Source organism: Oreochromis niloticus, linkage group LG1, assembly GCF_001858045.2.
Source record: "Oreochromis niloticus isolate F11D_XX linkage group LG1, O_niloticus_UMD_NMBU, whole genome shotgun sequence".
NCBI lineage: Eukaryota > Metazoa > Chordata > Actinopteri > Cichliformes > Cichlidae > Oreochromis > Oreochromis niloticus.
In genome coordinates, this window is record NC_031965.2 from 35,609,080 (window position 1) to 35,629,305 (window position 20,226).

Sequence of the window (20,226 nt, forward strand, 5' to 3'; positions counted from 1 at the left end):
CAGTGGGGCCTCTGTAGTTGTTTGCATTTGAGAATCAAAGTTTAATTTGGAAATGGCATATATATCAGACCGGCAGGCGATTACGGTAAGGTTACAATCTAGGAATAGGAATTTTGACAAACTCAAGAACGTATGCCATTTTGCTGTGAGACCACAGTGCAGAAAGCCCTTGTGTGCACATCAGATAAATTAAACCAATATCTCTCTTTTTCAGGATTTGTCTTCACTTTTTTGCACACACGTCTCATCCACCAATATTGTCTGCTGCAATATGTATAAAACCAAATTTGCTTTAAACAAAAAAAGACAAAAGAAAAAGAAATAATATCTTATAATGTTCTATTGTCTGACACCAGTTACCTACAGCAAGTGAAAATTTCATTATCAATTTACTACTTCATGGTTAAAAAAGGGTCATTTTGCCTCAATCAGAAAGTAGTCAAAAGATTCTGTGAAGCAACGACACCTCTCACAGAAACACTATGAAATAGCACTTACTGTAATTCCCAATCAAAGACTTACAAGTAAAGCTTATATCTGTGAATACTAGACACCTCATTAGGCAAGCAATGTACAAGAGTCAAGTTCAGCTGCATCAGGTCCCACGCAATGGACCTAATAGTGGTTTAGCATCATTTCCATTTTGACTAATCAACTGAGTAAGGCATCTGCTCTTGCCAGTTTGAAAATGTGTGTGATGAACAGAGTGGACTGAATTACGCCCAGCTTGTAAGTTGCAATTAATCTTGCAACATAATGCAGGCAACATCATGGAATATTCAGTCACACACTAACACACTAGCAGATTTAATGTTGTAGCCCTCAGGAAGAGAAACTGTTGTAAACAAACACATTTTAGAAGAATGGAACCAAAATTTATCTGTAACATCTAATAAAGATTTATGGAACGTTACAGCCTCCTAACATAAGAGCTAAAGCGTGATCGGGATCAAATAAATTAGCCAATGAATATAATGTAGAATCTGTAAAAAATTCATTTATTAATTCAGGCTATATAGGTTATATATTCCCTGCTATGCATTGTGTCCAACTGTAATAGTGGTATATTAAAGTTGAATACTATTATTAACATGCAAGATATTCATGCAAATATAAGATTAATATTATAATGTTAACTTAGGAGAAGGAAAATATCATAAGGTGCCCGGGGAAAAAGCGATCCAATGTCTCAACAGCTGTAATATTCTTAGTTCAGAGTAAAATATCACATGAAGATTAAAATGGTCTTAAAAAAAAACATGATTTGCTAGTATATTGTCATCCCAGATTTATCAGGCCAGCCAACATGACAACAGCCCACCAGCAGCCTTTTCGCTGGCCAAGATGAGACATGATCGCTTCTGAAGTGTGAGAACATTTCAGCATCGGCTAATTAATTGTAATAAGGCTGGCTGGCACATACGTTGGCAATGACAACGCTTGGGTGAGAGGCGAGGCGAAGCTTCCCTACTAAAGCCGGTGTGGAGTTTGAACTGTCAGGCCGCTGTGCTCCAGAGACTTGGTCTGGCACTCACCTAGATACACATCTGCTCTGATAAATCGCCTGCATCACCCAGTGCATACATTTCATTATCGGCTTTAAGGGGGCGAAAACAACAAGAATCGGGGTTTTGAGCAGAACTTGGGTGAGAGGGAGGAACAGGAGCAGAATATGCTGGGTGTATAAAAGAAATGCCCTCCTCATTTTCCTGTTAGTCACACTGACCTCTATCAACCTCTATTGACAGCTATATGCAACTACAGAATCACACAGTTTAATTGTCTTCTATTACTATAGGATGATATTAGTGCCAAATTATTTGAAACTGTTACATTAATATGAAAGCATAAAACAACACAGGTTCAATCCCCATTGCAGTGTGCTATATTAACAACAGCTGAGGATTATTAGCCTTGCTCAAGGGTAACTTGACAAAATGTTCTGAGGGTTTGATAAATTCTGCATGGTTTCTGGCTTTCACAGGGTGGGAAAACCGTATTCTGCAAGTAACACAGTTTAAATGAGGAGGCTTTATCCTGCACCACACACCTGATAAGGGATGATCACTCACTCTGGCTACATCCAAAGGCAATTCACCACGACTCTCTTGTCCATCAGCTCTTTCATTGATTTTATGATTGTTCATGTCCTTGCTTGTCAAGAGCAAAGCTCCTCTGAGTTTGGTCTCAAAATGTAAGAAAATCTCAAAGCGTGTGTAAGAGCCATTTGTATTCACAAACTCTACCGCTTTTCAAGTCTGCTCAACATAGAACAACACTGCCATCACCTGGCAGCCTCTGCTCATTACTCTTACTTGAACCCATAGCGACAATGCTGCAGAGGGCACCAAACTTGCAAGAAAGAGCAGAGTTATGCAGTCCTGCATGGAACTTGAAATTAAATGGGTCAAGGAGATTTAGATCTAGGCCATTATTGTCAAAGAGAACAATGGGCATGGACGTAGGAGTAATTGGTAGAAAAGGGTAAGCATTTGTCATGTTAGTTCAGACTGAGTTTTGCGCATACTTAATAGGGTTTCACATGATTTACAAAGGCATATTTGCTTTATTACAGCCAATGCCATACTTGCTGTCACTGAGTATAATTAATGTGTCACACTTTGGTTGCTTCCTCTTTCTATGGTTTAACTTTAATAGTAAAAGATTTATTTATATAAATATCCAGCACTAGCAATTTCACATACACTAATTCCATTTCAAAACAGATTCAGTCAATCTGAACTCAATCTTTTTACAACTATGAGTAATTCTGAATTGAAAATTTTAATAAAAAAAGAATAAATTGCAGTTTTTATTTCTTTCAAAAAGAAGAATGTGACAAAGTTAGAGGGTGTTATACTTCTAGCTTAAAGCTCACATTAGCATGCTAACATACTAACTGTGCTAACATGCTATCACTGATATTGCCAAACTAAACCGATTGTTTACCGTGTTCACAATATTTATTTGGCACTATATTGATATATTATTTGTTTGTCTCCTTTTTACTGTTGTTGTTGTTATACTATTTTAACATGTTCAAAATAAAGACACATTCTAACGATTACCTAGTAAAAACTGATTGAAAGTCACAGGTGTGTAACCACAACTGGAGCTGTCCCCTCAGAAGTGGTCCTGAGAGTAAATGACCCACCCTGTAATCATGTAAGACGTTTGCAGTCACATGAGTCAAGTTGTGAATCAAGGTGTGAGTTGTTAATGTCACACAGGCCAAGGTGTGAATCCACTGTGAGACATTACCCTACCCCACCCCCATGATGTAAGTTACTATGAGCAGATGATTGGAGAGTGGGTCAACCACTCTCAACACCACCTCCCTGGGGACAAGCTCACTAAGGGTTAAACACTTGGGATAGTGCATCAGAACTGAAAAGCCTCTTGGATGAGAGGTGACATGCCTTCATAAACCAAAAAGAGGTCCAGTTCATTTCAAGTGCTTGAGTTTTCCAGGTCAGAAAACAAAGAAAGCAGCTTAAGAACAGACCATGAAATGCCTCGATGGAAGGAATCATGAGAGGTCATCATCGGGTAAACAAAGCACAATCCATCCACTTTTTGAGACACTAAAAAAACTGTACACTTCAAACATGCCTCAAATCCTGATGCTCATCCACTTTAGAGCCTGAAGTCGTTAATATAGTGTCATCAGCCCACAAAGCATTTTCTCAGCAGTGTTGTAGAGCTGCTTGTGTTTTTGGAGCTCATACCTAATCTCTGGTGTCCTTTCATGAAAACTTCCCCAGTTTAACGGCGTCCTTTTGCACTTTTAACTTAAGCCAGGTTCTACAGAGCTATGTGTACCTTAGCAAGCCCCACCCAGCCACACACACATACACAGACAAAGAGAAAGAGAAACAGAGAACAGATAAAATAATAAATTGATTGGGATTCACTGACTGATGTAGAGATTCAGAAATAATTAAATGTTAAATCATAATGAATTATTAAATGTTAAATATGAGCCATATTCATTTAAGCAAATTAAATTGTATAAAAAAGAAATACATATTCACTGGTGGTCTCAATCATTTTACGTTGCTGTAACCATGACCAATGTCCAACGGACACATGGTGCTTTCTAGATCTGTTCTTTTCCATCCTTGATAATACAGAAGAAATCCAGTGAAAAATAGGTTTACTCATTTATTAATATTTGTCATTTTTAAATTGAAATGTAAGTGCATAAATGATTGAACTTACATTTTTTTGCAATTCAGTATGGTCTGATCCATCCACATAATGTAACATCATGAACTCAGATACAGCCATGCAAATTTACACTCCAGGCACATCTCTAACAATTTCGTATATTCTGTATCTGTGTATGAGGGTCATACTTCTTTATGCTCTGCAGGTAGGTCCCTTTAGTGGAGGAATAAACCCCTGTGACTTGCACACAGCCCAGCATGGTCACCGCCCTGCACTCTACCTCTCTCTCCTTCATGCTGACAAGTGGGATCCATTCTTCTGTGTCTGGGTTGAAGCACTCAGTGAGGGTGGTCTGGCCCCCTACCATGCGCAACCTGCTGTTCAGAGACACCAGGCACATCCCATACTCTGCAGGGAGCAACAGCATGACAATCATGGATTTATTTTAATAAAAAGGTTAAATTAACAGTAATGTGGAAGTTCTGTCTTTTTGCACATACAGTCAAGAGCAGGCACTTAATACTAAACAAATCCCAGATAAGTCTGTCTTTTCTATTTGTTTTTCGTGATTAGATTTGGTAACACAGCTACCTGGATGTGGGTAATATTATGGTGGTTGAAATCCACTGTGAAACTTTACACCTTTTCTTAGATACAGTTGCCCTTGAAACCAAAAGATCCATCTGCTACATAATTTCAGCACCTGACAAAATGTTAAAGAGAGAAAAGCAGAATAGAGATTTGATCTCTGACCTGCCTGCTAGCAGCCTGTGGGCTTCTTTCACCAGCGGGAGGGCGCACATAGAGCTGAGAGAATGCTAGCATGTTGAAGCACTTGTCCACATCCAGGAGGGCCTTACAGGCCCTTTTCACTGCTCAAAACTGCAGTAGGTCAGCAGCCCTTAGCAAGCTTTTCACGTTCAGTGAGGTTATGTTGACTCTGGAGGAGTAGACACGAGTCACCCAAGGCCAACACAAGCGTCGCGACTGCCCCCAGCAGCTTGGATGAGAGAAATAAATAATACCTTTACTTTCAAACTAAAACGTTTGTACACATTTGAGAACTTCCTATGAAAGTTAACCTCTAAATGCCAATTTCATTATTACATTTTTGTGAAGAGGACCCCCTCTGTACTTCTACACATTTATATTATTTGTGGGTTTCTTTTTTGTTGTTATTGTTGTTTTTACTGCATGGTAGTTACTTTAACAGCTCCACTGTGTAGCAGTTTGCACATTCCTCTAACAACCAAATGATCCCTGCTTTGATCCTGGGAGGAGAGACTTTGTGTTTGTGTCAGGAGAGGAATCCTGAAAGGTGTAAAAGGTCTCCCAACTCTAAAACAAGCAAGATAACCTACGGTGGTTGTATTGCTATGAGGGAAAAATGGGAAAGCAGGTCCATTTGCATCCAATTTTCTTTACTATGCATAGCAAATGAGTTACAGATGCAAAAATCATATGTTGGAATGAAACTGACTGCTTCCAAACAATCTTTTGCCAAACTTTCCAAGGAAAATAAACCAAATTCAGAATACTTGTACCCAAGTTTGACAGCTTCAGTATTCAAGGTGGCTCTTTCTAAGCATCTTCATTTAACACAAAAATCCTCATCTAAAGCCTCTTGCTACTGAAGAGTGAACTCAGAAAGTAAACAAAGCCTGCTGAGTCTTGGACTGTAATACCAGGTTAGATCTTAGACAAGTGCAATTGAGTTGTTGGCCCTGATTCATACTCTAAATCCATGTTCAAACCGTGATGCATTTGTGCCAACCTACTGATATGTGGGGGGGTTTTCAGTCTTAGGAAGGAATATCTTTGCATCTCCACAGGATGTAACTGCCTCTCTGGATAGAGATGATAAATCAGTCCTTCAGTTGCCACTGATTGAAGTCTGGGTGACAACAGCCCATTTGCATTTATTCATTTGGCAGACACTATAATCCGTACGGATGTACCGCTGAGGCACAATCCAAAGCACAGCAGATCAAGAACTGAGAAAAAAAAACCCTTCCAGGTGTGATGTAATACGCAAGTGTGTTGTAATTTTCTTTTTTCCTTCTTCTTTCTTCTTCTTCCTTTTTTTTGAGAATCTAGTGAAGAATCAAGCAAGAGAAATAGACAGAGGCAGTGCAAACTAGGCCAGTAAGTCAGAGGCTGGGCTCCAAGCAAAATTTGACAACAGTAGCCTAAATCAAATTTGGTAAATCATTCCACCAAACCAATACAGCTCTACCATGAAGTTCTAAATACCCAAGCAGCAACCTCCAGCGCTGAAAAATGAGGCCAGTGAGCCAGTACCAAACACAGTTCCTTTAATTGTAACCCAAGGTTGGCAACAGAAGTGACTCAGTCCCCATAGAGGCCCATGTTAAGGTGTCCACCTCCAGCAATGAAATGATCATGTTTTTAAAATTACCTAAGCTTATGGCTTTGGTCTTTACAGTTATTTTTCCCTAAATAACAACTGTATTTGTGTGTTTCAGGTATTGATGAATTTTGGAGTATTTTAATTGAATTATATGATTTTTTAACAAGTAATAAAATGATTAGCTGACGGGGGATAGTCCATCCGAGAAGATTATACTTCACACAGGGATCACATCAGATGTACATGTTTGATCTCTGATGCAGTTTTGTTCTTGTTCTTTTTTCAGATCAAACCAGGATGGTTTATAAAGTAGGGAATGTAGTCTGAACAAGGTCTGTTATTTTGAAAATAGCCATCCCTGTATGTGACTTCGTGTCCTCTTCATCCCGCTGCACTGTTTGATTGAGTTTCATTAAAAAATAGCCCTATACACACACACACACACACACACACACACACACACACACACACACACACACACACAAAAACACCTGTACAGGATCTCACAAAAGTGAGTACACCACTCACATACAGCTTGTGTGTACAGCTTGTATATATCTGTATCTATATCTATATAGATAGATATAGATACAGATATATAGAGATATATATTGTCGTTAAAATCTGCTAATTTCATTCTTTCGTCTAGAGACTAAAAGCTAGCTATGATATTTGTCACTGAGTGATAAAAGTACTTTTTTTTTTGGGAAAACAATTAATCTTAAATAGAAATAATAAAATTAATTGTTATTCTAATTTAATATTTCTGACGAGAAGCTTGTTTTCATCCATTTATGACAGTCTGTATAGTCGGCACCCCTCAAAAATCTATTGGACTACATTTGATATTTTTAGTATAATTGCTCATTGTGAAACAAGATTTAAGGCAATACCTCACAATATAATGAAATCTCACCATTACAGTGTTACAAAACCATCTTAATTACTGCAGTGGAAAATGTTTGCACTGCATTAGTATGGCAATATATTGGAGATAATACTTTAAAGAAATGGGCCCCAATATTTTATCACTGCTGGTGAGAAGTAAGACTTGCCTCTAGAAGGATTTGAGTAAACCCTGAGAAAAAAGAATCAAAGAGGTAATTAATTTGATTTAATTATTGGAATTCCATATTAAGAACACACAATATTATTTTATCAAACTGGATTGTGACAGTGGCAACAGAAAGTCAATCAATGCATATGTCTCCATGAGCATGGCTGTTGAAGTTGTACATAGAAAACTGAATAGTCTATTCAGATAATACATACTGGCTACGAGAAACCTGAGCAAAATCCTAAATGCAGCTGCTTGTACTTCAGAGTTAACGTGATAAAAACAAACATGGAAGTATTGTTCAGGTAGCTTATAAGGTAATGGAGGTTTATGCAATTCAATAGACACATTATATTTAATGTACTAGTCGCATTAATCCAAACCTGCTTTCAAAAATCAACTTAAAAGAAACAGACCTGATCTGTAAAACACAGCGACAATACTGGAGAACAGAAAGATTCAGGACTACAGAGCAGCACAGCTCTATTAAATGCTAAATAACATTAAACAAGTACAATCCTTTAGGACCAGTTATAATAATGACTTCATCTGCATTTTCTAACACCCCAAACAAAGAATTGCAACTGTGGAAAAACTGTTGAAACGTATTAAATCTTTCTTAACCAGATATCAGCTGAGGTAAGTTCATGTAAAAATGTTACATTCAAAATGTTGACAAAAGCACCTTATTTAAAGTATGTATTAGTTACATCATAATGTCCCTTTTACAGATGTATTTTTAGTCAGTTTACACTAAAACAGACAACTTAATGCCATTTAGCAGTTTCAAGTTCCTGGTATTGTGCATGCTGTAACACTGTCTGGAACATTTGAATATAATACATCACAACGCCGTCAGTAACACCAGTGCTTTTCTTTTCATAAATCAAAATGCCTTACGCAGAATATAGCAGGTAAGAACTGTATAGTGTTTTTGTCAGGTTCATAACGAAAAAATAATAAAATAATAAAGTGTAAAAGACAACTAACATTTGTAAACTATAAAGTAAATGTAATTAAATGTAATATCCAGAACCCATTGTTTGTTCATTGGTTTGGACATATTAACATATATCCAGTCAGCCAGTTTCCCAAACACAGACCGAGTCTGGTCCTCACAAAATGAATAAAATTTAAAAAAGAAAGAAAAGAATCAGTGAAGGTCTCCACTGAGTAAAGAGTTTAATCACCAGGCTTAATTCAAGGTTGGGAAATTGAGTTAGCGTGTGTTTAGACCCACAAAACATGAGATTTTTTTTTATTGTTAGTTCAATACAAACAACAAACAGACTTGTGCAAAGGTATTGAGCCACCCCTCATTTCTTTATATTTTGCTTCCAAGGAGTCAGACTTCATTTTCATTTGATAATGTAGTGTTCAGTAATAGTTCTCCAGGCTTTCTAAAGATCTTCCAAAGCTTTTCCTTGGACACTGCTTTTTCACTTAGTTCAGTCCCTGTACCTGACCATTTTCAGAGGAACATTTTTGTTAGTTCTGCTACTTCACACTGACCTATCAATCATTCAAGCAATAAAAAAAACACCTAACTCAAGAGATGAGCAACCAGTGGTGTATCTACAGATAACAGATGATTTAGCAAAGAATGAATTTACGTTTGTTTTTCTTTTGGCACATTATTATTAGCAGCCTGCCACAAAAACACAAAGTTTGCTTCAGTAAAAACACCAAAGATGACAAAGTTTGACAGGCATAAATTTGTATTTTAGTACCAGTGAGCTGATTTCCAAAGTGCTTTTAGAAAAAACACTACAACAGTCAGTGTGTAAAACAGGACGCTCTTTCGTGGTTTGGGGAAAATAAAAAATAAAATAAATTAATATTAATTTAATAATAATTTTGAAAAGTAAAGGTCATACCGAATATTGACTTTTTATCTTTATAACTGTAGAAAAATGCTGTTTTTCTTATATATACTTAATTTCCACGCATGTTTCCACATGTTTCAATAAACTGCTGTACCTATTTTCTATCTTTCTGCCAAAATTGAAGAAATAAGGGGTGGTTTAATATTTTGACACAGTACTGTGGCTAGATATAGTGCAGACTGCATAAAGTAGATTGATTTAAGGTTTTCAGTTTAATAAAATGCCCTTAACTTGAACCTTTCAAGAAACCCTAGTCCAGAAACGTTTCAATGGAGACATCTTTTAATTTTTCTTGTAGTCTGGGACTAAAATTAATCCATGTCTCAAATCTGCTCAGAAATTTCCCTGACTTCTACTTTATCAGATCCAGTTAACTTGCTGGTTCATCTCTGCTTCTTGGATCAGTCCCAACAACTGAGATCTTGAATACTATACTAAATATAATCTTAACTGAATTCTTACCTAGTGTCCAACATACACTGCACATGTAAAAGCTGCCCTTGTGATGAACTCCCTACGTATTGTTAGTGATTTCAGGCGCCTCTAGTTTCAATCACCATAGAAAATGAGAAAAATTGTAAAGATCACAAAGATAAAAGATAAAGGTAAATTTCCCTGCAGACAAATTACCCTTTTTAAAAGACTGGTTTACGTGTGCAAATGCTGTCATTTTAAATAAGTTAAACATTTCGGAAATTGTTTTTTTAAATTTTGAATTATAATATGAAAAAAAAGAATACGGGCAGCATAATGCATCCTGCAGTGCAGGCTCAATATTTGTAATATTTCATGTGCCACGGCTACGACTGCATGCTTGCTTTCAGCTCCCGGAGAATGTCAGTGCCACTGCTCCAGGCAATGTTTTTAGCTCTTAGAGGAAAGTTGCCCTCCTGACCTTCCAGTTTGGCTAGCAGCTTCTCCAGAGTGTATCCCTTTCTTGGCATTACAACATCGCGGCCTCTCAGACGGGAAGTAGGGCAGAGATCATTCCCCCCATCCCCCGCATAAAAGATTTGCTCATACTCCACGCCAGCATCAGATTGCTCAGAAAGGTAAAGCTCCAGGACTTTTTTCTTGCAGAGGTTGACAGGGCATCGATTGCAGTCGTGAGAATGATAGCACTGCACCTCAATGTGGCCCAACTCATTGAGCTTAGCTGGGTTGGTAAAAACCTTGTCAACAGCTGCCTGGAGTCCTGCAGCATGAAGAATCCATTCTATAAACAAGGTGTTGGAATCAGAGATGACTATGCAGTCAATGACACTTTTATTCTCTGCTATAAATGTCAGCAAGTCAGTCATTCCAGCTGTAAAGGGGATAGTCTCCATCACACTGCGAACCCTGTCTGGGCTCACCTTCTGCTCTCCTGCGGGCATAGATTAAAAAATGTTGAGGGCAGATTTCAGGAAGTAGTAAAACAAAAACAAACAGCATGACAGACTCTCACCTATGTAGTTCATCACCCTGCCCATGTACTCAGTCCAGTAGCCTTTTCTGTACGAATTCTCCACAGAGCCAGGAAGTGTCTTATCAGGAAGACACCTGACAGAAGGAATAAATAAAGAAGATAAATCAGGATAAATCAGCCATAGTGTTTCTCTAATGGTGTATTGAGGTCCTGGTATAAAACAGTAATTACAGAGTAGTAGCGGGAGCAGTGCCACAGACATGAGGAACTGATATTATGCTCAAAGAATAGGAAAATCTTTGTCAAGATAATACATACAGATGGCAAGAAACTTGGGAAAAGTCATATATGCTATCTGAACAGCTGTAGTAAAACTTTCTTGACCTACCTGACCACCCAAGTGTCACTGTTGGCATCGACCACGGTGTGGTCAAAATCAAACACCATCAGAATTTTCATTTTTCACCTTAAAAGCAAAATAGCACAAAAACTAACTTTTTAAAATAAATTAAGCAAGATAATAGTTATTTTTAAGCTCCACCCTTCTATTATTTCGTTTGATAACGGATACTGTTTTCAAGCGGCCTATTTACGTCTTATCAGCTCAAAACACAAGTAACTGAGCCCACAGTTTCGCTTCTTAAGAATCACCCTTCCCATTAAAGCCGATTGTTACTTGACATCTCAAATAACATTTATTTAACAACATTTATTATTCTTTTCTCCATCAAGACTACGTTAAAACTAACCAACTTTTAAATGCCTTGTTTTTTAAAGGCAGTACGTGTAAACTCGTCCCCTTACAAGTATACATCCCACGGGTAGAGCTAGTCAGTCCGTTACAACGGTTCCTAACGTGCTGAAGACAAGCGACTGGGATTACATAGCTTTCTGTAATAAACTGTAGTAAACTATACCCAAGATAAATACACATAAAATACATAATAATAATGTAAAATGGTGAGCAACTGCAAAATTACCGGTACGAGTCCGTCACGAATTCACCGGTCTTCCTTCTCCTTATCTTGCTTTGCCGCAAAAAGTGGAACAAATCTCAGCTCATTACCGCCACCTGCAGCTTCTTTTGGATGTTGCGTTAAAACGTAGTAGTTCCTCTACTGCCCACAATGAGCACATAATTTATAAGACATACCATCTTTCTACTTTAGTAAAGGTGTAGATCTTTCAACGTGCAACACTTTTGTGATAGTTTTGACTGATAAATACTCTTTGTTTTATTAATATATTCCACCATAGCACTAACAACAACCCATCAAACCACACTTCCCATATTTGGCCTCCGGGTGGCAGTATCCCACAACTGCACATACGAGAACGCAGAAGAAGAAAACGTCAGTTTATTTCCTGGTTTCCTGGTTGTATAGTCAGGAGAGTCCGTGCAGATTGTTTTTCCGTATCTTTAATCTAATCGATCGGTGTTTTTCCACCAGCATGTTAAAAGGTTTAGGGACGTGGTTGGGTCTGGAGGGCCCGACCGTCACGAAGACGTCGGTTGACCAGGAAAAGCTGAACGTGGAGCAGGAAGAGAAGGTGGTAGAAGCACAAACCGAGGTAAACAAACAGCAGCCAGCTGACCGAGATGGAACACCAGAGGCGGAGCAGGAAAACTCGGAACAGTCCACTGGACTGGGCGGTGAGGAACAGCTAATTTCTGGATAATTAACTCTTAATTAATTCTAAGCTATGTGCTCAAAGTTACTCAGCGTGACGTAAGTCTTTCTATCTGTGTTGACCCTGAAGGCTTTCCTGTTCATCTTTTTTGTTTGTTCTTCACCCCGAGCAAGAGCAATGTGACTTCAGGAGTATCTGTTCCCTCATATATGTATCTTTTATTGCAGTGGTAATGATTTTATTAACGGACTCTTTCTGTATTTGAAGGTTACATCTTCAGTTTTGCTTCTAATGCCACCAAGAAAATTTCTGAGTCAATGGTGGAGACTGCCCAGACCATCAAGAAGACAGTGGAAGAAGGAAAAATTGATGGCATCATAGACAAGGTATTTTGCTCTCAAATTCTTTTTGACTGGTTTTGCATATTTTAAAAATGGCTTGGGGTTCATATGTGCATTTGTGAGTTCATAGGTCAGTTTTCTGTATTCGCTTACCCTAACTGGCACACAAAGCTGGTTATCAGTTCGCTAATTTAACCCAGGGTTTCTCCTAGAACTCTGAAACTTAAACTAGATCAATTTAAATGTTAAAGATTTATTAGTCTAATAAAGAAGACATTGAAATCACTTTGGTTTGTTGCAGGTCAAAGTAAAATTAACTTGATTGATTGAACAGGTATTCTTTATATGTGTTCTGTGTTCTGACAAACTGTGAACATAACCTGCTCCCAACATTTGGATTTTGGATTTTCTCAGCTGCAAACTCAGTGCTGTTTAAAGGTTTGAGAGTAAAGTTGTTGTTTTTTTATTCAAATATAGGCTTAGTCTACATACAAATTTGATAGGAGTTCAGCAAGTACAGTGTAGGTGTCCTATTTTAGGATCAGATATTAATACTTGTAGAACAATAAAGTTGTTGTAAAATTGTTTATTAAAAAATAATAGAATAAAGTTGTGTCTAGAAATCTATGTTATTTATTACCTAGGCTTATTAGGGAAACAAAGATGCTATAGACGCTATAAAAGAAAACTTTACACCCTCCTGTTTGTGCACAGAAGTTTGAGGGATCTTCCAAGAATAGTGACACTATTTTCTGGAGAATTGATTAATCAGTAGGCAGTGAGTTCATATCTGTTGATCTCTAGTCTGGATCTTAACTTGCTCCGGATGGCGATTTACCCCAAGTAAGACGTGAACCACCTTTATAGTACAGAAAACCCAGGGGTTAACCCTGAAGTTACCTGGATATTGTAGTATTATTAAGTAGTTATGCCTCTGGACTTCAGGGCTTTATTATCCACATAAACATACTGTCCTGTAAATAGGCTACACATTCTCTTGTTGTTTCTTGTTATTTTTTGGCAATTTTTGATCAATAAAAATAGCTTGAGTAGATTAAACATTACCAAAAAAAAGGTTTTCAAAGTATTTTTAAGTCTAAAAATGTTGAAGTCTAAAATTTGTAACAAAGTTGCCAGATTTTTTTATATGCAAGTAAAATCCTGGATTTTATCATGACTTTTTCAGTACTTTTTGCTTTGTTAACACTTTCTATTTATGTATCCACTTTTCCAATCTATTTATGTGTGTGTGTGTGTGTGTGTGTGTGTGTGTGTGTGTGTGTGTGTGCGTGCGTGCGTGTGTGCGCGCGCGTGCATGCGTGCGTGTTTCTAGACGTTTTTAGGAGACTTCCAAAAAGAGCAAGAGAAATTTGTCCAGGAGAAGAAGGCCAAGAAATCAGGTAAACCAGACTTTAAAGCATGAATGTTATTTAGTAATGACCTCTACAGTCACCAAATCTTAATCTGATAAAACACCTTTGGGATTACAGTGACAAATCTGCAACATCTGCTGTGTGATGCTATCATGAAATCACATCGCTGCACGATATTTCCACAATTTTATTGAATCTGAGCAATGAAGAATTAAACTGGTGCTACAAGGTGAATGAAGTGTAGTCATAACGTTTTCCAAAGGCAATTATTGAACCACTATGAAAATAAACATATCAATCAAAAAGTTCAGCTATTAATTTCTGAAAGTGTAACTTGCACTTTGAAAGTGATACACTTGGTTTAAAATGGGAGTCTTGTGAGACCTGACTGGGATAAACTGTGTAATCTTCAGCTTTACATTGCACCTGTGAGGGGCAGCAGAAATGATGATATCATGATTTTATCAGCATATGTCACATACTGGCCAAGCAGCTTCTATTTACAGAGAACCAGGTGTGTACATGTGTGCATCTGAGAGATAAGGATTGGAACTGATGACTGATGGTACATGACTGTGTGTGTGTGTGTGTGTGTGTGTGTGTGTGTGTGTGTGTGTGTGTGTGTGCACGCATGTTTGTGTAGAAGCAGCAGTGCCACCATGGGTCGGCTACAATGAAGAGGAAACAATCCAGCAACAAATTCTCGCTCTGTCCGCTGTAAGAAAAGGCATCATGCACAATATGCAGTATGAATGTATGAATGGGTAGCTATTTTTGTGGCTGCTGTCTTACTTATTTAAATTTATAAATCATGCTTTGAGTAGAAACTGAGCTATTTGGTTGCTGATTCTAGGACAAGAGGAACTTCCTCCGCGACCCTCCCGCTGGTGTTCAGTTCCATTTCGACATGGAGCAGATGTATCCTTTAGCTGCAGTCATGCTGGAAGAAGATGAGCTCCTCAACCGCATGCGCTTTGACCTGGTTCCTAAACAGTCAGTGCTCTTGAAACATTTATGTGTGTGTGTTTATGTGTATTTAAGTGTGTGTCTATGCAAATGTACCTGTTTTTGCCTCCATTTATAGCAGAGTCAATCTAAAACTGATATTTAAAAATGGATGGTGACATGTTTGTGTTTGACAGTGTGAAGGAGGAGATGTTTTGGCGGAACTATTTCTACCGGGTGTCTCTGATCAAGCAGTCGGCTCAGCTCACAGCCCTGGCAGCCCAGCAGCAGCGGAAGGATAGTGTGGACAAAGGGGCCAGTGTTTCACCTGAAGACGTCGTCCTAACAGGTCTGAATTTTTAGCTCTGCAAGAGAGGTAGAGACCACCAAGCAAACTTTGTGGTATCCCAGCTGCAGGAAGGCAGGGCAGATTTACAACCTCAATTCAACAGTGGAAAAATTAAATGTAGTGTCTTTATAAAAGTGGTTTATACAGTCAAAGACCTTCACAGTCCTGCAGGCATCTAAACACCATGTAAGAAAGAAAGCGGTACAGCTCTCTTAAAGTTACAAAGGTATCAGTTTAAAATGTAAAAGCAGAAACTGTGAAAGGAGCTGAAAGCTATATTTATTTTGCTCTCTAGGAAACGTTGGCTTCCCTCTGCCAGATGGTCTGAGAATTCAAGAGGACTAAAGATTACTCGCTCAGATCTTTTGTGGTCTAGAGCCACAGAGAGCTTTATATCCAAACAGCACTACTTTAAATTGTTCTTTGACACACTGGAATCGATGGCAGAAATTGCTGCCATGTGTTCTTTTCTTGGGCTTTATTGATACTCTGGTAACAGCATTCGGAATAAAAGGAAGGTGTCTGTTTGATGTGAAGTCATAATGAAGGAAATGGAAAAACCCAATCCTCTTAATGCATCGCTGAAAACTCTTTTCCTCCCTCATTTAAATGGGCACATACAGTGTTTGTAAAGACTGATGTGGAATTTATTGTCCTTGTCTGTTTGAGTAGCTCATTGGCTGCAGAGAGAGAGAGAGAGATTGTAAGAATTCAGCAAACACAAAGGCTTTCAGAGGCGCTGAGGGTAGTTGTCCAAAAAGCCAAGAACAAGTTGCCCAATAGTGATGGTTTATGTAGATAGAATGCTGATTGGTTGATAAGCTAAAGGAACCAGGAAAAAAATGATCACCAGGAAGAAGTATGTCATGTAATGTAGGTTTTCTCTCTAAGCTTAAGGATCAACACTGGTGGAAACATAAAGAGCAGCCCACATTACCAGTTGTTCCACATATTTTTAACACTACCCCCACATCACAACACTTTGCTACAATGTACAAAATTGAGCTAAGTACTGTGTTAGTGCTGTTTGGGAATCTCTGTGTAGCACCTGTGGACTTCCAACACAATATCTGAATATGTGATTCAATTATTTTATTTAGGGAAAGAAATCTGTCTTTTTTAATTATTCAACATAAACATGAAAAACATAATTTGTTTTGTATTTTCTGCTTGGGTGAACTGGGAAACAAATTAGATATTTTATTTAAGGACTCAACGGTAAAGAAGTCATATTATGTAGTGTTATAGAGCTATCTAAATGGATCAGGCGGCATCCATGGTAAAAGCGATTATAAGAAGGTTTGTGGTCAGATTTTGATAAATGACCTCAGACACCGTCCAAAGGTCAGAGGTTAAAGAGTAAGTCCATTGTAATAACAATGTGTTATTTCTTTGTAGACAATGTCAGACCAAAAACGCCACCAGTTTCCATCAGTGACATACAGAAGGTAAAAGCACTACACACGTTGAACTTTCCCAACCACCTTTCAAGAAGTTAAGAAAAAAAATCAAGAGTCGCTTTCCTCTTTCTCTGCTGCCTGTTTTCCTCCTAGCCAACACATGAAGAAGAGGAGGAGATTTCAACAAGTCCGGGAGTGTCTGAGTTTGTTAGCGATGCTTTTGACTCAACGGCCATAAACCAGGAGGACCTGAGGAAAGAGATGGAGCAGCTGGTGCTGGACAAGAAGGACAGTCCTCCTTCTCCTGATGGTTGGCTTTGGAAGAGTTCCTATGCTTTTTTTTTTAAGCTCGACGTATTTCTTGTTCTGTAAGAGAATGGCTTTGCTTATAATACTTCCTCCCTTTTATATCCAGATGAATCAGCAGATTGGGAAAAGGAGCTGCAGCAAGAACTTCAGGAGTATGAGGTGGTGACTGAGTCGGACAACAAAGATGACCAGTGGGATCAAGAGATCGAGAAGATGCTCCAGTCTGATGACAGCTAGTGTGTTTGATGTGTTTACAGTCACTTATCTGGGCTGAAATTAATGAATCGTGACCAGTGATGCACGAGGGGAGGAACTTTACACAACTCCCATTTCTATCTCGTATCTGATGAAGTGTCGTAGATCCAATTATAGCAAGAATGTGTCAACTCTGCTTGAGGCAGCAGTCATTTTCTGGCATATTAGTGAGTTCATTGCTCCCTCCTAAATGAGTTTTCTCTATTTGGTTCTCCCAATCAGCTGTCTTTTTGATGAGAAATATCATTAGATGATACTCCAGTACAAGTACTATGAATTTTATAATGGAGGGAAATGGTCTTTATTATCTTTTGTTTGTTTGTTTGTTTTTTAATCTTTGTTTTCACTGCTGTTTCCTGGTGGGTTGGACAGTCGTGTATATGTCTTGCTATAATCTTAGTACAGAGAAGTCAAATGTAAAGTAACATGTATGTAAATAAAGAAGATTGTAACACTAAACTGCCGGGTGCATTTCTCTCTAATTATATCTGCCTGTGCGTTTCATTCTGTTTTATATGTTAGCCTTTAATAAAAAATGTGTCTGTTATGGATAATTATGCCTCAGGTTCAAGGTGGACACAAAGTCAAGGAAAGCTCATTGAAAACCTTCTTTTAGCAACTTTTAAACTATGCTACAAATCTTTTAAATCAGCTCTAGCATGCTACACAATGTTATTCTACCTTAAAATATTTATGACGTTACTATTTTTTTTTTAATTTTTATGTTTTGTGACTGTCTGCACAGTCGGAGGCATGTTTGGTGACTTTCAGTGAGGATTTAGTGCCTCCTCGCCCAGATCGAGCACTGGTGACAGTTTTCAGTGTCAGGTAATGGATTCTGTTACGTCCCCACATGAAGGCTAGGCGAAGAGGGTGGGGGACAGTAACAGTTGGATCCGGGTTGAAATGAAAAGGACGCCAGGCAGCGGTGTTTAACACAAAATAAATCTTTATTATAATTAATATAATAATTAAATATATAAATAGAATTGGCCGCTTCAACTAAGAAAACAACTATAAGGCTTCAACAGAAAAAGACAGCAACGCTGCTATTAGCAATAACCAGGCAGGCCAAACCAAGAAATGGAGGCCGCCATCACTTAAGCAAAACCACTGCCCAGTTGAGCTCACAACAAGCCACGCACAGTGGGGCTGGTCACACACACAGCAGGCCTTTTCCACACCTAGACCACACGCGCACTGACCAGCACAGAGGAAATCCACCAGCAGCCTCTCCCACATCCACACTGCTCTGCTCCAGCTTATATCACCTCTGAGGGTAATTGGTGGTAAACGAGGGCAGATAAGCAGCAGGTGTGTCCTAAAGGAGACGGCAGGGGCAGAGAGAGACAAGGGGAGGGGCAAGAAAGAAGGAGGAGGAGAGGGAGAGGACAACACCACGCCCACACACTCCCACATCCTCACAGGATGTAACAGATTCATTTGTATATACATTCCTACTGCTTTTCACACAAGTGGTCACGCTTTATAATCCAGTTCCAAAATCACTGGTACAGTCTTTAGAAAATAAGTGAAAGAAAACAGCAATTTACAAATCATTATCAAAATTTAATCCCGTGTGCAGCTTGAAAACAGTAGTTTCAGTACTGTGTGTCTAAACAATGGAAATTTATCTTAGAGTTTATCAGGCATCTAAAGTGATATTGTATGTAGTTGTCATGTGTTACTCTATAAAAAGCTTTGAAATGAATGCTCATTGAAAAAATAAAGCAGTCCTGCATATTAAGCAGAGTATCCAAGAGTATCCAAAGCAGATAACACAGTTCAGCCTCAGGGTGGAGCCAGAGCTACAACAATGGTGTTAGCAAGAATATATGAGTTTATCTCAGAGGCGATTCTAGGATCAGAGCTTTGGGGGTGCGGAGCACCCAGAGAGCTGCCCAGCCAGGCAAGATAAACTTTACACGTCACGATGAGACTTCTTCCCTGTCTCTGTGAGTCCATGCATCCTTAAATGTCTCCAGTTGTCCCGAGTTCCCTCTGACTGTCTCCTTGGTGCATTTAAACCCCTGTTCCTCCCTGTCCTCATCGTCTGTTGTCTTCATCTCCGCTATCAGTCACCATCTCTGTGCAAGTCTGCAAATTTCTTTATTAAATCATAAGATTCTTAAATTCATCAAGTCTCTCTCTGCCTGGGTCCTCGTCACAAAACATGACATCACCGTTTTGTACATTTTAACACAACCCCCACATTTGTGAAAGAAAAGCAAAACACTTTTTTGAGAAGTCTGTAACAAAACCATCAAATCTGATAAAGGTTATTTAAATGATGCTCATAGTGAGTAAGAAGTAAACTGAGTGCATGTTTTGGACAGAGATTCACTTTTAATGTGTATGTATAATATAATACAGATACATAAAAAACACTCCCAAAACAGAATAAATTATTACAAAATATTAATAAAAAACTATAAAAATGGAGGCAACTTTGCCTGTGGTAGAATGTATACAATGTATGAAAAAATCTTTACTGCAGATACTAATTTAACTAATTTAATAATACTAATTTTGTGTTGTAAGATTTATGAGTTTCACGCTTTCATAGTGGTACTTGGGAGAGCTTGACATTTTTCTCAGGTGGTACACACTGTAAAAAGTTTGAGAAACACTGATAAGTGTTTCTCTGCCGTATAGGTCTGTATGCAGCAGTCATACAGACAACTGGACAGTCCAAAAGTTGGCCTACCTATTACTGGCTGAGGTTTTAGT

The 20,226-nt window shown here is 38.4% G+C and overlaps 2 protein-coding genes and 1 long non-coding RNA gene across 3 annotated transcripts; 2 read left to right on the forward strand and 1 right to left on the reverse strand.

Annotated features, from left to right (window-relative positions):
- The first annotated feature begins 2,329 nt into the window (after positions 1-2,329).
- Positions 2,330-4,638, forward strand: LOC102075800 (uncharacterized). Its single transcript, XR_265677.3, has 3 exons — positions 2,330-2,484; positions 3,472-3,549; positions 4,376-4,638. It is a non-coding gene; the product is annotated as an uncharacterized LOC102075800 (long non-coding RNA).
- Positions 4,639-7,640: 3,002 nt separating this feature from the next.
- On the reverse strand, positions 7,641-12,112 carry phospho2 (phosphatase, orphan 2). Its single transcript, XM_003437716.4, has 4 exons — positions 11,873-12,112; positions 11,281-11,358; positions 10,932-11,026; positions 7,641-10,850 (listed from the first exon to the last, which is right to left on the reverse strand). Exons 2-4 carry the CDS (start codon positions 11,349-11,351, stop codon positions 10,285-10,287), a joined length of 732 nt encoding a protein of 243 aa, XP_003437764.1. The 5' UTR covers positions 11,352-11,358; positions 11,873-12,112; the 3' UTR covers positions 7,641-10,284.
- Positions 12,113-12,232: 120 nt separating this feature from the next.
- syap1 (synapse associated protein 1) lies at positions 12,233-17,955 on the forward strand. The gene is made up of 9 exons (XM_003437577.5): positions 12,233-12,546; positions 12,792-12,910; positions 14,199-14,265; positions 14,882-14,955; positions 15,092-15,231; positions 15,381-15,532; positions 16,931-16,980; positions 17,086-17,242; positions 17,348-17,955. The coding sequence occupies exons 1-9, from the start codon at positions 12,345-12,347 to the stop codon at positions 17,476-17,478; spliced, it is 1,092 nt and encodes a 363-aa protein (XP_003437625.1). The 5' UTR covers positions 12,233-12,344; the 3' UTR covers positions 17,479-17,955.
- The last annotated feature ends 2,271 nt before the right edge of the window (positions 17,956-20,226 follow it).

Bases quoted from the DNA above. Each gene is read 5' to 3' on its own strand.
- syap1 (XM_003437577.5), top strand. From the start codon at position 12,345: ATGTTAAAAGGTTTAGGGACGTGGTTGGGTCTGGAGGGCCCGACCGTC. The intron at 14,266-14,881 runs GTAAACCAGACT...ATGTTTGTGTAG, and splicing joins GAAGAAGGCCAAGAAATCAG to AAGCAGCAGTGCCACCATGG. The intron at 17,243-17,347 runs GTTGGCTTTGGA...TTTTATATCCAG, and splicing joins CAGTCCTCCTTCTCCTGATG to ATGAATCAGCAGATTGGGAA.
- phospho2 (XM_003437716.4), bottom strand. From the start codon at position 11,351: ATGAAAATTCTGATGGTGTTTGATTTTGACCACACCGTGGTCGATGCC. The intron at 11,027-11,280 runs GTAGGTCAAGAA...TCCTTCTGTCAG, and splicing joins AGTGACACTTGGGTGGTCAG to GTGTCTTCCTGATAAGACAC. The intron at 10,851-10,931 runs GTGAGAGTCTGT...CTATGCCCGCAG, and splicing joins CAGGGTGATGAACTACATAG to GAGAGCAGAAGGTGAGCCCA.